Genomic DNA, 12,881 nt, shown 5'->3' on the forward strand with positions numbered 1-12,881 from the left:
TCTCATACAGTGCTGATGGGAACGCAAACTATGGTTTATCCATACTAGGAAACACTGTGATCCATTGGGAAAGAATCAGAAAAGTTTCTATATGTGAACGTAGAAAGATGTCAAGTTATATTGTTAGGTGAAAAGTGAAAGTCTAGAATAATTATGCATGGTAGGTATGGCCCCATTTATCTAAAAGAGACAGGAGGGGGTGCAAAGCAGTTGCATTGGTGTGGCCATAAAGATTCTGGCTGCAACAGCTATTAAATTTCCAAACCAAGTATGTATTAATATTATTTGTGTTTTAATATCTGTTCCTACAAATTATACAGCCTAGGCCTTTATAACCTCAGATTCTGTGGGTGTGGGAAATTAATTTTACCCATAAAAAGTTTTGTTCTTGGGGTTATATTTTTTTTTTTAAAATTTGTGCAGTTTATGCAGTGAGCAAATACAGACAAAGGAGTACAAAGCATAAAGAATGAGAGAGCTGAATAGAGCCAAAGAGGGATACAGGGCCCAGAAAGAGGGCAGAGAGAGCGAGCGAGCGAGAGAGCTAGATTCATGACTGGAAAGAAACCAGCAGCGGTGGAGACCATGCAAACAGCTTTATTTCCCCCACATTCATCTGAATAGCCCATCCAGACCGGGGCACTGCTTTCTGCACTTCTCTGCAGGAAGAGAAGGTTCTGATGGTTGGTCTGATTGTCCCTCGGCCCAGCAAACCACCTTGCTCTGCCTGGAGTTCCCAGCATCCCTCCTGCCTGCTAGTAGTTAAGTGTCAGACAAGCTGGAGGAGCATGGGAACTTTTTCTTTTGCCACTGGAGCTGTGTTCAGTGAATAGTTGTCCCGCAAAAGCTGTGGTTGGGCTCTGTGACATCTCTAACTCATGGGGGCACCAAGGCAGGGAAAGAGTATGCTTATATCCAAGAAGGCTTGAAGCATAGGAGTAGGTGATTATAAATCCATACGGTTAAGCCTAGCTCACTTTTTTTTTAGATTTATTTATTTATTTGGGAGAGGGAGGGAGAACATGAGCATGAGTGGGAGGTGGGGCGAGGCAGAGGAAGAGGGAGAGAAGCAGACTCCCCGCAAACCTGGAGCCCAGTGCAGGGCCTGATCTCAAGACCCTGAGATCATGACCTGAGCCAAAGGCAAGAGTTGGATGCTGAACTGATTGAGCCACTCAGATGGTATAGGGCTTCTAGGTCTTGGCATAGGGGCAAGATCTCTGTGCTCATGTTGCTGGATGCACCAGGGAATCCATTTTTTAATCCCCATGCATACATTCCATTTGCCTTTCTGTTATTTCCTGGTAGGTAGGTGTGTGTGTGTGTGTGTGTGTGTGTGTGTGTGTGTGTGTGATGCCTTACAGAACATTTCTCAGGAACTGGAATCATAATAAACTGTCGAACACAATCACTCATTTGAACCTCTTTTATTTGTAGGTTGGATCACTGGACAATGTCACGTGTTTTGTGGACATTGTGGGTTTTGGGGGCTGTAACCAACCTCTCCAAGGAAGAGGCCCCTGACCAGTCTTCTTCTCTGTCCTGTGACCCCACTGGTGTCTGCGATGGCCGCTCCAGATCTTTGAACTCCATGCCCTCAGGGCTCACAGCAGCTGTGAGAAGCCTTGACCTCTCCAACAATGAGATCACCTACATTGGCAACAGTGACCTTCGGGATTGTGTGAACCTCAAGGCTCTGAGGCTGGAGTCTAATGGAATTAACACAATAGAGGAAGAATCTTTTTTTTCCCTGTGGAGTCTTGAACATTTGGACTTATCTTATAACCTCTTATCTAACTTATCATCCTCCTGGTTCAGGCCCCTTTCTTCATTGAAGTTCTTAAACCTACTGGGAAATCCTTACAAATCACTTGGGGAAACACCTCTTTTTTCTCAGCTCACAAATCTAAGAATTCTGAAAGTAGGAAATATCTACAGCTTCACTGAGATTCAGGATAAGGATTTTGCTGGGCTAACCTTTCTTGAGGAACTGGAGATCGATGCTTCAAATCTCCAGAGGTATGAGCCAAAGAGTTTGAAATCGATTCAGAACATCAGCTATCTGGCCCTCCGTATGAAGCAGCCTGTTTTACTGGTGGAGATTTTTGTAGATCTTTCCAGTTCCTTGAAACATTTAGAACTGAGAGATACTCATTTGGACACTTTCCACTTTTCAGAGGCATCCATCAATGAAACACATACGTTGGTTAAAAAGTGGACATTTAGAAATGTGAAAGTCACCGATAGAAGTTTTACTGAGGTTGTGAGACTGTTGAATTATGTTTCTGGAGTGTTAGAAGTAGAGTTTGAGGACTGTACCCTTTATGGGCTCGGTGATTTTGACATACCTGATGTGGACAAAATTAAAAATATAGGTCAGATAGAGACACTAACAGTACGGAGGTTGCATATTCCACACTTTTACTCATTTTACGATATGAGTAGTATATATTCACTTACAGAAGATGTTAAAAGAATCACAGTAGAAAGCAGTAAGGTCTTTCTGGTTCCTTGCTCACTTTCACAACATTTAAAATCCCTAGAATATTTGGATCTCAGCGACAATTTAATGGTTGAAGAATACTTGAGAAACTCAGCCTGTCAGCATGCTTGGCCCCTCCTGCAAACCTTAATTTTAAGGCAAAATCGTTTGAAATCCTTAGAGAAAACTGGAGAAACTTTGCTTACTTTGAAAAACCTGGTGAACCTTGATATTAGTAAGAATAACTTATCTTTCTATGCCTGAAACTTGTCAGTGGCCAGAAAAGCTGAAATGTTTGAACTTATCCGACACAAGAATGCAAAGTATAACCCGTTGCATCCCTCAGACACTGGAAATTTTAGATGTTAGCAATAATAATCTCGAGTCATTTTCCCTGATTTTGCCACAACTTAAAGAACTTTCTATTTCCAGAAATAAGTTGAAGACTCTACCAGATGCCTCCTTCTTACCCACCTTACAAATTATGAGAATCAGCAGAAACACAATAAACGCTTTCTCGAAGGAGCAACTGGATTCCTTTCACAGGCTGCAGACCCTGGAGGCCGGTGGCAACAACTTCCTTTGCTCCTGTGAATTCCTGTCTTTCACTCAGGAGCAGCAGGCCCTGGCCGGGCTCCTGGTCGGCTGGCCAGAGGACTACCTGTGCCACTCCCCCTCCTACGTGCGGGGCCAGCGGGTTGGGACCGCCCGGCTCCCGGCTTCTGAGTGCCACCGGACAGCTCTGGTGGCCGCCGTGTGCTGTGTCTTGCTCCTGCTGGTCCTGCTCACGGCGGGGGCGTGCCACCATTTCCACGGGCTGTGGTACCTGAGAATGCTGTGGGCCTGGCTCCAGGCCAAAAGGAAGCCCAGGAAAGCCCCCTCCAGGGACGTCTGTTATGACGCCTTTGTGTCTTACAGTGAGCATGATTCCTACTGGGTGGAGAACCTTCTGGTCCAGAAGCTGGAGCACTTCAATCCCCCGTTCAAGTTGTGCCTTCACAAGCGGGACTTTATTCCCGGCAAGTGGATTATTGACAATATCATTGACTCCATCGAGAAGAGCCACAAAACCATCTTTGTGCTTTCTGAAAACTTCGTGAAGAGCGAGTGGTGCAAGTACGAGCTGGACTTCTCCCATTTTCGCCTCTTTGATGAGAACAACGATGCTGCCATCCTCATTCTTCTGGAGCCCATTGAGAAAAAGGCCATCCCCCAGCGATTCTGTAAGCTGCGGAAGATAATGAACACCAAGACGTACCTGGAGTGGCCCACCGATGATGCTCAGCAGGAAGGGTTTTGGTTAAATTTGAGAACAGCAATAAAATCCTAGATTCCTTCATGAAAGGCTAGTCTGGGCCTGGCCTTCATATCACTGGTTGTAGCTAAGTCCGCTCTGACACAGTTGTCTCTCAACTACATGAACGCACTGTCCTTTGCAGACTTGCTTACTAAAGCCACTACTACTGTTCATATTTTGTCTAGAGTGCTGTCTTATAAAAACTACCAGATGGGAAAGAAGAGGTTCTTGGTTTTTTCCTTATCCTATGAGATAATCATGATCCAAGTCCACTGTTGACGTCAGAATTATCTGTAGTCATTGGCTTAGTTCATCAGGAAATAGCACCAATCAGCAGCCTTGCTGATAAGATAAACAGCCGATTAACACACATTTTGTATGTTATATGATTATGTATGGTATTCTATTAAAGTCAGCTAGAAAAAAGAAAATGTCATTAAGAAAATCATAAATCTGGGGATCCCTAGGTGGCTCAGTGGTTTAGTACCTGCCATTGGCTCGGGAAGTGATCCTGGAGTCCCAGGATCGAGTCCAGGGATCGAGTCCCACATCGGGCGCCCTGCATAGAGCCTGCTTCTCCCTCTGCCTGTGTCTCTGCCTCTCTCTCTCTCTGTGTCTCCCATGAATGAATAAAATCTTTAAAAAAAAATCATAAATCTGCATAAATGGGCCCATGCGGTTGAAACCAGTGTTGTTCAAGGGCCAAGTGTAAATAAAATACTCAATTTAGAGGATTTCCAAAGAAGCTCCCACATCCCTGAGTCTGATCTTCCATCAGCATTTAACTCCATGTGAAGTTCTTTTTTTTTAAATTTTTTTTTTTTTTAAATTTATGATAGTCACACACACACACACACAGAGAGAGGCAGAGACATAGGCAGAGGGAGAAGCAGGCTCCATGCACCGGGAGCCTGACGTGGGATTCGATCCTGGATCTCCAGGATCATGCCCTGGGCCAAAGGCAGACGCTAAACCGCTGCGCCACCCAGGGATCCCCTCCATGTGAAGTTCTGATTAGTTTCTAGTTACCCCGTCTTCTAATCCATTTCCTCTGAAGCATCATGCTTTCTTCTTCTGAAAAAGTCTTATTTGATTCTAAAAAAGGCTCCTTTTCTCCCTCTGAACATTTACAAAAGCGCATGTGGGCTAAATAGATTTTTAGACGAATATATACCCAGTGATTCCTCAAAATGACCCCAAAAATAGTGGATACACAATAATTTAAAGATAGATAGTACTTCCACGTGTTAATCTTTATGATCTAGAGTTAATATACATTATATTTAATGCAATTAATTAGGCTAGAGCTATTTCCTGATTCAACGCAAATTTCTTCTTAAGATGGGAGCCACCCGCGACAGGACTGGAACTTCCTCTGACCTGCTCAGTTTGTAGACAGAACTGGGTCTGTGTGGTTGATTGGCCTCTCAGGTCAGAAAAATCTGGGTCAGTAGAAGCATATCTCTAGGTAAGTCACTTAACTGACCCCAAATATTTTTCTGCCCTTACAGCAGGAACACTAATATCTACATCATGTGGGTGTGAATGTACAGTTGTGTAGGCTAACCACTGAGTGTGTGCCCCTCACTTACCATTCCCTCTGGATGGGTGGGGAGGGTGGAGGGACCAAGCCTCTGAGAATAAGAACCATGGATGATGCTCACATGGGGTAACAGCAATGCCTGTAGTAGGTGTTTGCTATTATTTTTTTTTCCTGAGATGCGATTCATCTTTTTATAGATCATAGTCTGTGAATGTAGAAATTCCTATTAGAGGTACAAGCTTTGCCACAGGGACCCTGTTTTTCACAGAAAAATATCCCAGGGAAATAAGCGCATAGTTTCTGGGGAAAGTCAAAGAGTGTTTCTTCTCTCTCATACCAACTCCTGGGAGAGTGTTATGGAGGAAATAGTAGCCAGCCTAAGAAAAACAATGGACGAGTTCAGGGGAAGGAAATGAGGTGCTACAGAAACAAAAGACAATAATGGACTTTTTGCTTTATTTCTCTATATCCTACATTTAAGCACGATGTTAATTACCATGAGAACCAGACAAATTTAACATGAATTTGGTCCGTAGATTTAATTTAAATAATCTAGACAGCAAGAGAAAGAGCTCTGTAGTTGGTTGGTAGATTGAAAGTAATGTTATAAAAATAATCTTTATTTTTCTCATCACAGATGTTTTCTTTTTAAAAGACTTATTTATTTATTCATGATAGAGAGAGAGAGAGAGAGAGAGAGGCAGAGACACAGGCAGAGGGAGAAGCAGGCTCCATGCCGGGAGCCTGATGTGGGACTCGATTCCAGGGTCTCCAGGATCACGCCCTGGGCTAAAGGCAGGTGCTAAACCACTGAGCCACCCAGGGATCCCCTCATCACAGATGTTAAACACGTTCACTGTAGACATTTTGGGAAAGAGATAAGAGCCTATAAAGAAAGAATTTTTCTTATCCCTTCACCTTGGGATAACCACTGGTAACTGTAGTGTATAGCTCGCCATAATTTTTTCTATATATATATATAGAAAACTATATATATATATATAACTTCATGAAATTGGGATTAGATTTTAAATACCTAAACTATAAAGAAAATAGCATCTTTATTTTGTGTGTGTTTGAAGTTGTTTAGGGATTATCCAACATTTCTGAACTCCGAGGGTCGTTCAGAACTCCATGCAGATACATACTGGTTTACCTGCCCAGAGTTCTAAAGGGTTCTAAAAGCTACCCTCATGCAGTTGCTGTCCATAAAAGATAAATGGGAGGGGTGTCTGGATGGCTCTGTTGGATAAGCACCCAACTCTCGATTTTGGCTCAGGTCATGGTCTCAGGGTCATGAGATTGAGCCCTACATTGGGCTCCATGCTCACTGCAGTCCGCTCGAGATTCTCTCTCTCTGTCTCCTTCTACTTCCTCCTCCCACTCTCTCTCTTAAAAAAAATAACTGGGGGCGGCCTGGGTGGCTCAGCGGTTTAGTGCTGCCTTCAGCTCAGGTCGTGATCCTGGCGTCCCGGGATCGAGTCCCATGTCAGGCTCCCTGCATGGAGCCTGCTTCTCCCTCTGCCTGTGTCTCTGCCTCTCTCTTTCTCTCTCTCTCTCTCTCTCTCTCTCTCTGTCTCTCATGAATAAATAAATAAAATCTTAAAAAAAATAACTGGGAAATACATCAGAGATCAATTTAAGGGCTCCTTCTTTTATAGAAGAAAAAACATGTTAGCTAATACTTTAGCCAGCAATGAGGTCTTTTGTCAGTAAACTATAAGCTCAGGGATCTTGTTTTATCTCCTTAAACCAGGGTTAAATCTAATAATCTAGATCGTGAACCCATCATAATACTGAAGCATTGAGCAGTTTCAAGAAGGCAAATTACCAACAGGTAAAGATCTTAGCATGAGTTTTCTTCATTACAACTGTAATAAGGCTTTGAATAGCATTAAGTTCATTGCCTGTGTTTTTGACAATAGATGTGCTTCCCTGTCTACTTCCTGTAAGTGTAATGTCTCCAGGTAACGAGAACAGATGTCTGATATTAGGCATACAGTGGTGGCTGTTTAGTAACTCGCCAGCAATTAAAAACAAATATGTTTGGGGAGGCCAATGTATTGTTCTTAATTCTCTCTGACTACTCTTTCCTATTTTATTAATTTTGTCCCTTCCTGCTGGATTAATTAATTAATCCATTCTCTTTTTTAAAAAGATTTTATTTATTTATTCATGGGAGACATACAGAGAGAGGCAAGAGACACAGGCAGAGGGAGAAGCAGGCTCCATGTGGGAAGACCAATGCGGGACTCGATCCCAGGACCCCCGGATCACAATCTGAACCAAAGACAGATGCTCAATCCCTGAGCCAACCAGGCGCCCCTAATTCATTCTTTCAACAAATATTTATTGAGTGCCTATTAGGTAACAGGCACTACTCTGAGTGCTGGACATAAAATAGGGAACTAAATAGATCAAATCCTCTGCCTTCATGGAGGGGAAGACAAATAAAAAAATAAATGTATGATATGATTTCAGGTATTGATAAGTGCTATGAAGAAAATAAAAGCAGAGTATAGCAAGAGAGTGATGTCACGTGTGTGTGTGTGCGTGTGTGTGTGTGTGAACGGAGTGGCACAGAAGAAGAGAGTGGTTCTCCCCTTTTTTAGTGCAGCCCTTGGATGGGTCAGGTGCACTTGGAAGGCCCAGCAAATGCAGTGCACGTCTGGCTCATTGAATGGGCTGTGGCACCTAATGCCAGACAGTTCCAGAATAACACCCTCCATGCCAAAGGGCTTTATGTCACCAAAGCTGCCACGTGGTGACAAGCAGAGAGCAGAGAAGACCTTATCCTTAAACTGTAGTTTACATAACAACTCTGCCTACTTCTTTGAATTGATCAGAAGATCCTAGTTATAGCTAAATGCTGTAGTAAGAAGTACCTTATCAGCCACATTAGAGATAGCAGGTCCATGGTGGGTTTAACAAATGGGCTGCATGCATGGATTAGAAAACGATCACAATGGGAAAGATGCAAAGGATGCTGTGTTTGTTTATGCTGTTGCTCACGTTAAAATCAAACACAGAGACCAGACTTAGAAGTCCCAGAGCAGACAAAACCAGTTTTTAGTCTCACAAGCAAAGCTTGATTTAGCTTACTTTGCAAGACAAGTGAGAGTAACTTGCCCCGGGTGCTTTTTGCTTACGCCTCTGAAAATCATAAGCAAAACTTAAATTGTTTTCCCAAAATTGATATGAGGTGATCACTAATCAATTCCCTTTCCATAAAGAAAATTCCAATATTGTAACCAATCACTGTGAAGAATAAACAGTCACTGCCTCCAAACTAGATAAGCGGTTGTGTAACCTATACCTCTGAGCTTCCTTCTGTGTTTTGGTCTGAGTGCTCCTGGTTTGCAAACTATCTTTTTGATGTGTGCATAACAAACTTTTACTAATTACTACTTTGCTGATTCATTGGTTTTCTGGTTTTTTTCTGAACTTTTGACATTCAACTTCTCTTTTAAATTCTTTCCACATAGGCAGATTGCCTTTTTTGTAGGGTCCTGAGTTTTATCCAGGTCTAAAAACTCTTGCGCTTATCTCTGAAATTAAAAAAAAAAAGAATATCAATAATAAATGTAGGATCAAGGATTTAAAAATATTTCAACATGCAACTCGTTGCTTCTGGAGTAGGTCTGCTGTACTACTCCAGCCCTAGTGAATAATTAATGCCTTGAACTATTCCAATCATCACGGGTTGCCAGGCCACCAAATAACGAAGCCAATCAAGGATTTGTCCATACAAAAAGTGTGTGCGCTCCCAGCTAAATCTCAGTTAAGGAGGTTGCTCTACGTACAGTCAAGTAGCAGACATATTCACGAATCTCATTTGCAAATACAATAAGCAACGCCATGAGGGGGTATTTCCTTTCTCATTAATTCTATGTGCTCATTTAAAAGCATTTATAACAAATATGTATATCCTTTAGCTTTATAAGGTATTAACCAGAAGTGGTTCTTGACTCGGTCTGCCCATATTAGAAGGGACTTCAGGGCAGGTGCGTGAAGAGGAGGGAGGGAGAAGCTGCACACACCTTTAGCCTCGGTTGTGCTTCAGTTACGCTGACTCACTGAGAAAGGCCAAGCCCATAGATGGAGCTGGTGGCTGCACAGGTGCTCTGCTGCTGTGGCCCTACGACACAGCCAGCCACGGTGCTGCCTCCCCTGCTACCCTAACAGCAAATCTTCCCTTGATTGGCAGTTCTCAGAGATGGACGCATTGCTGCCAACAGCCATCGTTAAATCCATGTATAGGGTTGGGGAAGAGTAGGGGAGCAGGGAACAAGGGCGGTATCTCCGTTAGCACTGTAAAATTTGGGTGACCGGTACCTAGAAAGTGTAGTGGCTCTTAGGCGAAGAGAGAGTACTTGGCAGGTTGATGCTGACCTCTCAGTGTTTTCTCCTTAGGGTTGGGATATGTTTTAATCCCATGTACCCTCCTAGAGGACATATACCATGGTCTTGGGCCAGTGGGGTTGAGGACTAAGTCTTTATAGTCAGCTCTGGATGGGGTCCATTGAGGCTTCCTGTGGCCTCAGTTGGAGAAGCATGGTGTCTATAAAAATCCTAGCTGTCTCTAGGTCCTCATTTTCTTTCTTTTTTTAAATTTATTTTTATTTTTTATTATTTTATTTTATTTTTTTTCTCATTTTCTTTCAATATTATTATCCCTCAGGTTTAGCTTAAGACAAGATGAGGCATGGTAAGGAATTTAAAAGGCCAAAATACAGGGGGTAAACAACTCTACTCATTTCTGGAAATAATAAAATTTAGCACACCCTCAAAATTCCTTTCCATATTGTAGTTCACATTTGAGGCTTTTGAAATTTCAATTCCAGGGGCACCTGAGTGGCCCAGTCAATTAAGTGTCTGTCTTGGGCTCAGGTCATGATCTTGGGGTCCTGGGAGGGAGCCCTGCCTCAAATCCCACATGAGCTCCCCGCTCAGCAGGGAGTCTGCTTCTCCCTCTACCTCTCCTCCTCCTCCTCCACCCCTACTCCACTCCCTCTCATGCTCTCCCAAATAAATAAATAAACAAAATCTTTAAAAGAAATTTTAATTCCAGTCTATATATTTATCTACCCACCTACTCATCCCATCCGCCCATTACCTGTCATCCATCTATCTGCCCATCCATCCATCCATCATCTATTTATATATCTATCATCTATCTATCATCTATCTAATCCTTCCATATATTTACCTATCTCTCGCAATATCCCATCACATTTTCACTAAAGCCCTTAGGGTGGAACATTATGGAATATGGAGAGTAGAATGTTTCTTTTTTGGCACTCAAGTTCCTAGCCAGAGTATTAAGATAGGCACAGGGGAGAAAAGAGACCAGTAAGTTGTTTTGAAATAAATGGCTAGGGAAAACAAACTTTTTCTGCTAAAACTTTCATGAAGGTAATGAAAATTTTGATTGAAGAATGCATTACCACAAATATTTAAGGTAATACTTCACAACTTTTTTAAAAAAGGATACGGGTTATTGATCATCCTCTTCAAATCAACCTTCTCTTTGCAGTAAGGGCAAGTTTGCTTTTTACCAACTATACACCAACCGCGGATGCAGAATTCATGAAAGCTTAGGTATCTCGTTATGGAAGTTTCTAGATATTAAAGGGCAAGGTCTACTTCATGATGGCATAATGGAAATGACCCCATCTGCGGGAGGTGGAGGGGGGAGTAGAGGATGAGAATGGCTCAGTCATGACTTGATTGTGTACATCACTATTTAAGGAAGATTCGGCAGGACCACGGAACCCCCAGGGACTGGGAGCTTGCATCAGAGCTGCTATAGCTTTAGGACCCTTCAGAGTTTACGTGGCTCCTTGGTTTTGTTCTTGCTTCACTTGATTCTTCCAGGATTTAAAGTAGATAAAGAATATGAAAGTGCCTTTCTACAGTAATATTTTATGTAAATGTATCACGGTGTTTCCCTGCCTCGCTCATCGTGTGTTTCTCATGCATTTACCATAGCACCTCCCTATCCTACTTTTTGGGCACTACTCATTACCTACTGTACTGTGGAATCAGCCTTATCTTAAGGACTTAGGCAAGCTTAGGGAACTTGTAGTCATAAACCGCAAACTTACAGATATTTCTATTAGCTTCATAGTCCTATCTCAGGTTATTTGTTACTGATAAGGAGCCACTTATTTTTAATAGAATATAAACCTAATAAAATTCTGAAACCCTAGGCATTTACAAACTCATTTGCATATATCTCCCTGTCTAGAGAGTTTGGCCCTTTGCCCCTAAAGTTGAGAGCACATCCTATGTTTTCCCACAGCATCAGGGGACCGCTCCTATTAAAGCTCCTATCACATTGTATCATGACATTCAATGAGCATACACGTCTCTCCTGGACTGCATGCTACTTGTGGGACCAGGTCTCATTCTTCTGTTTCCTCAGCACCGTAAGCAGTGCCTGAGGGCCTATTTATTAAATAAATGTTTGAATGGATCACTCAAAACCAGTTGCTTTTGCAAATACATTTTCTCAGGTTTGACAACATTGTAGATTTGAGCAAAGTGATTAACAGTAGTGAGATCTGTCCTATTGATCCATCCTAGTGGTTTATTTTTTTCTACAGTTGTTGATCTCACTGTGGCTCTCTGGATCCAGATCACAGGACTTTCTGACTAGTCCGCTGTCACCCACGTGAACAGCAATGATGTGGAGGTCTCCTCTCTAACAAGTGGAGAACTGTGAGGTGTAGACAAGTGGAGGCCGTGTACGTAGTTCCTCAATATCAGATCTTCACGCAGCTAAGAGTTTCCACTATTTTATGTTCTTGGAGTTGGGTCACCTTTGCAATAGGCTTGGGTTTATATAAAGTGGTGTACTACAACAAAGATTTTAAACCAAAACCCTTACAGCTCTATATTCAAAAGGGCTGGAGGATGGCCCCATCTTTTAGAGAGATACAGAGTTCAGGGGTCCTAGAGACAGCAGTGAAATGTCCACCTCCTCTTTAATAATCTTGGTCTCATCTTCAAAATCTCAATGCTGTAAAGTCTCCAAGCTGTCAGAATTGCTGCAGAGCAATATTCTGATTCCTTCTCCTGCCTCACGTTATTAATATGACTCACGTTTGCCTGCTCCTTGCTAATCTGACTCGTGCCAAAGTGGGCCATTAGTAATACTCCCTGCAAAGCAAATTTAAAGGTGACTACATTTTAGAGTACATACGCACACGTGTACAACAATCCCTAAGTGCTTTTAAAGGTGGAGAGAGAAAATATTTCCACTTGCAAATGGCAGAAGGGGCTCTGTTCCAACATTTGAAAAGTAATCACATTTAAAACTAAGGCCAGATTTGGAAAATTTCTACCAAAGAAGGATAGTTTTTTGGGAAAGTTGTCACACTGAAAAACCACCACAGAATTCTATATGGGTTGTCTTTGTATTTTTTAATCTTAAAATAGTAAGGCTTAGGGATCCCTGGGTGGCGCAGGGGTTTGGCGCCTGCCTTTGGCCCAGGGCGTGATCCTGGAGACCCGGGATCGAATCCCACGTTGGGCTCCCGGTGCATGGAGCCTGC

The 12,881-nt window shown here is 42.6% G+C and overlaps 2 protein-coding genes across 2 annotated transcripts in view; one reads left to right on the top strand and one right to left on the bottom strand.

Moving 5' to 3' along the window:
* The first annotated feature begins 1,448 nt into the window (after positions 1-1,448).
* TLR2 (toll like receptor 2) lies at positions 1,449-3,816 on the top strand. The gene is given in 2 exon segments (NM_001005264.3): positions 1,449-2,727; positions 2,729-3,816. Coding segments are annotated over 2 exon segments (2,358 nt in total). The 5' UTR covers positions 1,449-1,453; the 3' UTR covers positions 3,813-3,816.
* Positions 3,817-7,594: 3,778 nt separating this feature from the next.
* Positions 7,595-12,881, bottom strand: part of RNF175 (ring finger protein 175) — a 54,859-nt gene continuing 49,572 nt past the window's right edge. Inside the window, exons 9-10 of the mRNA XM_038559178.1 lie at positions 10,817-10,918; positions 7,595-9,092 (exon numbers count right to left, since the gene is read on the bottom strand). Coding sequence (XP_038415106.1) covers positions 8,972-9,092; positions 10,817-10,918 — 223 coding nt within the window. The 3' untranslated portion in view covers positions 7,595-8,971. The remainder of the gene's footprint in view (positions 9,093-10,816; positions 10,919-12,881) is intronic.

This window comes from Canis lupus, chromosome 15, assembly GCF_011100685.1.
Source record: "Canis lupus familiaris isolate Mischka breed German Shepherd chromosome 15, alternate assembly UU_Cfam_GSD_1.0, whole genome shotgun sequence".
In the NCBI taxonomy this organism is placed as follows: Eukaryota; Metazoa; Chordata; class Mammalia; order Carnivora; family Canidae; genus Canis; species Canis lupus.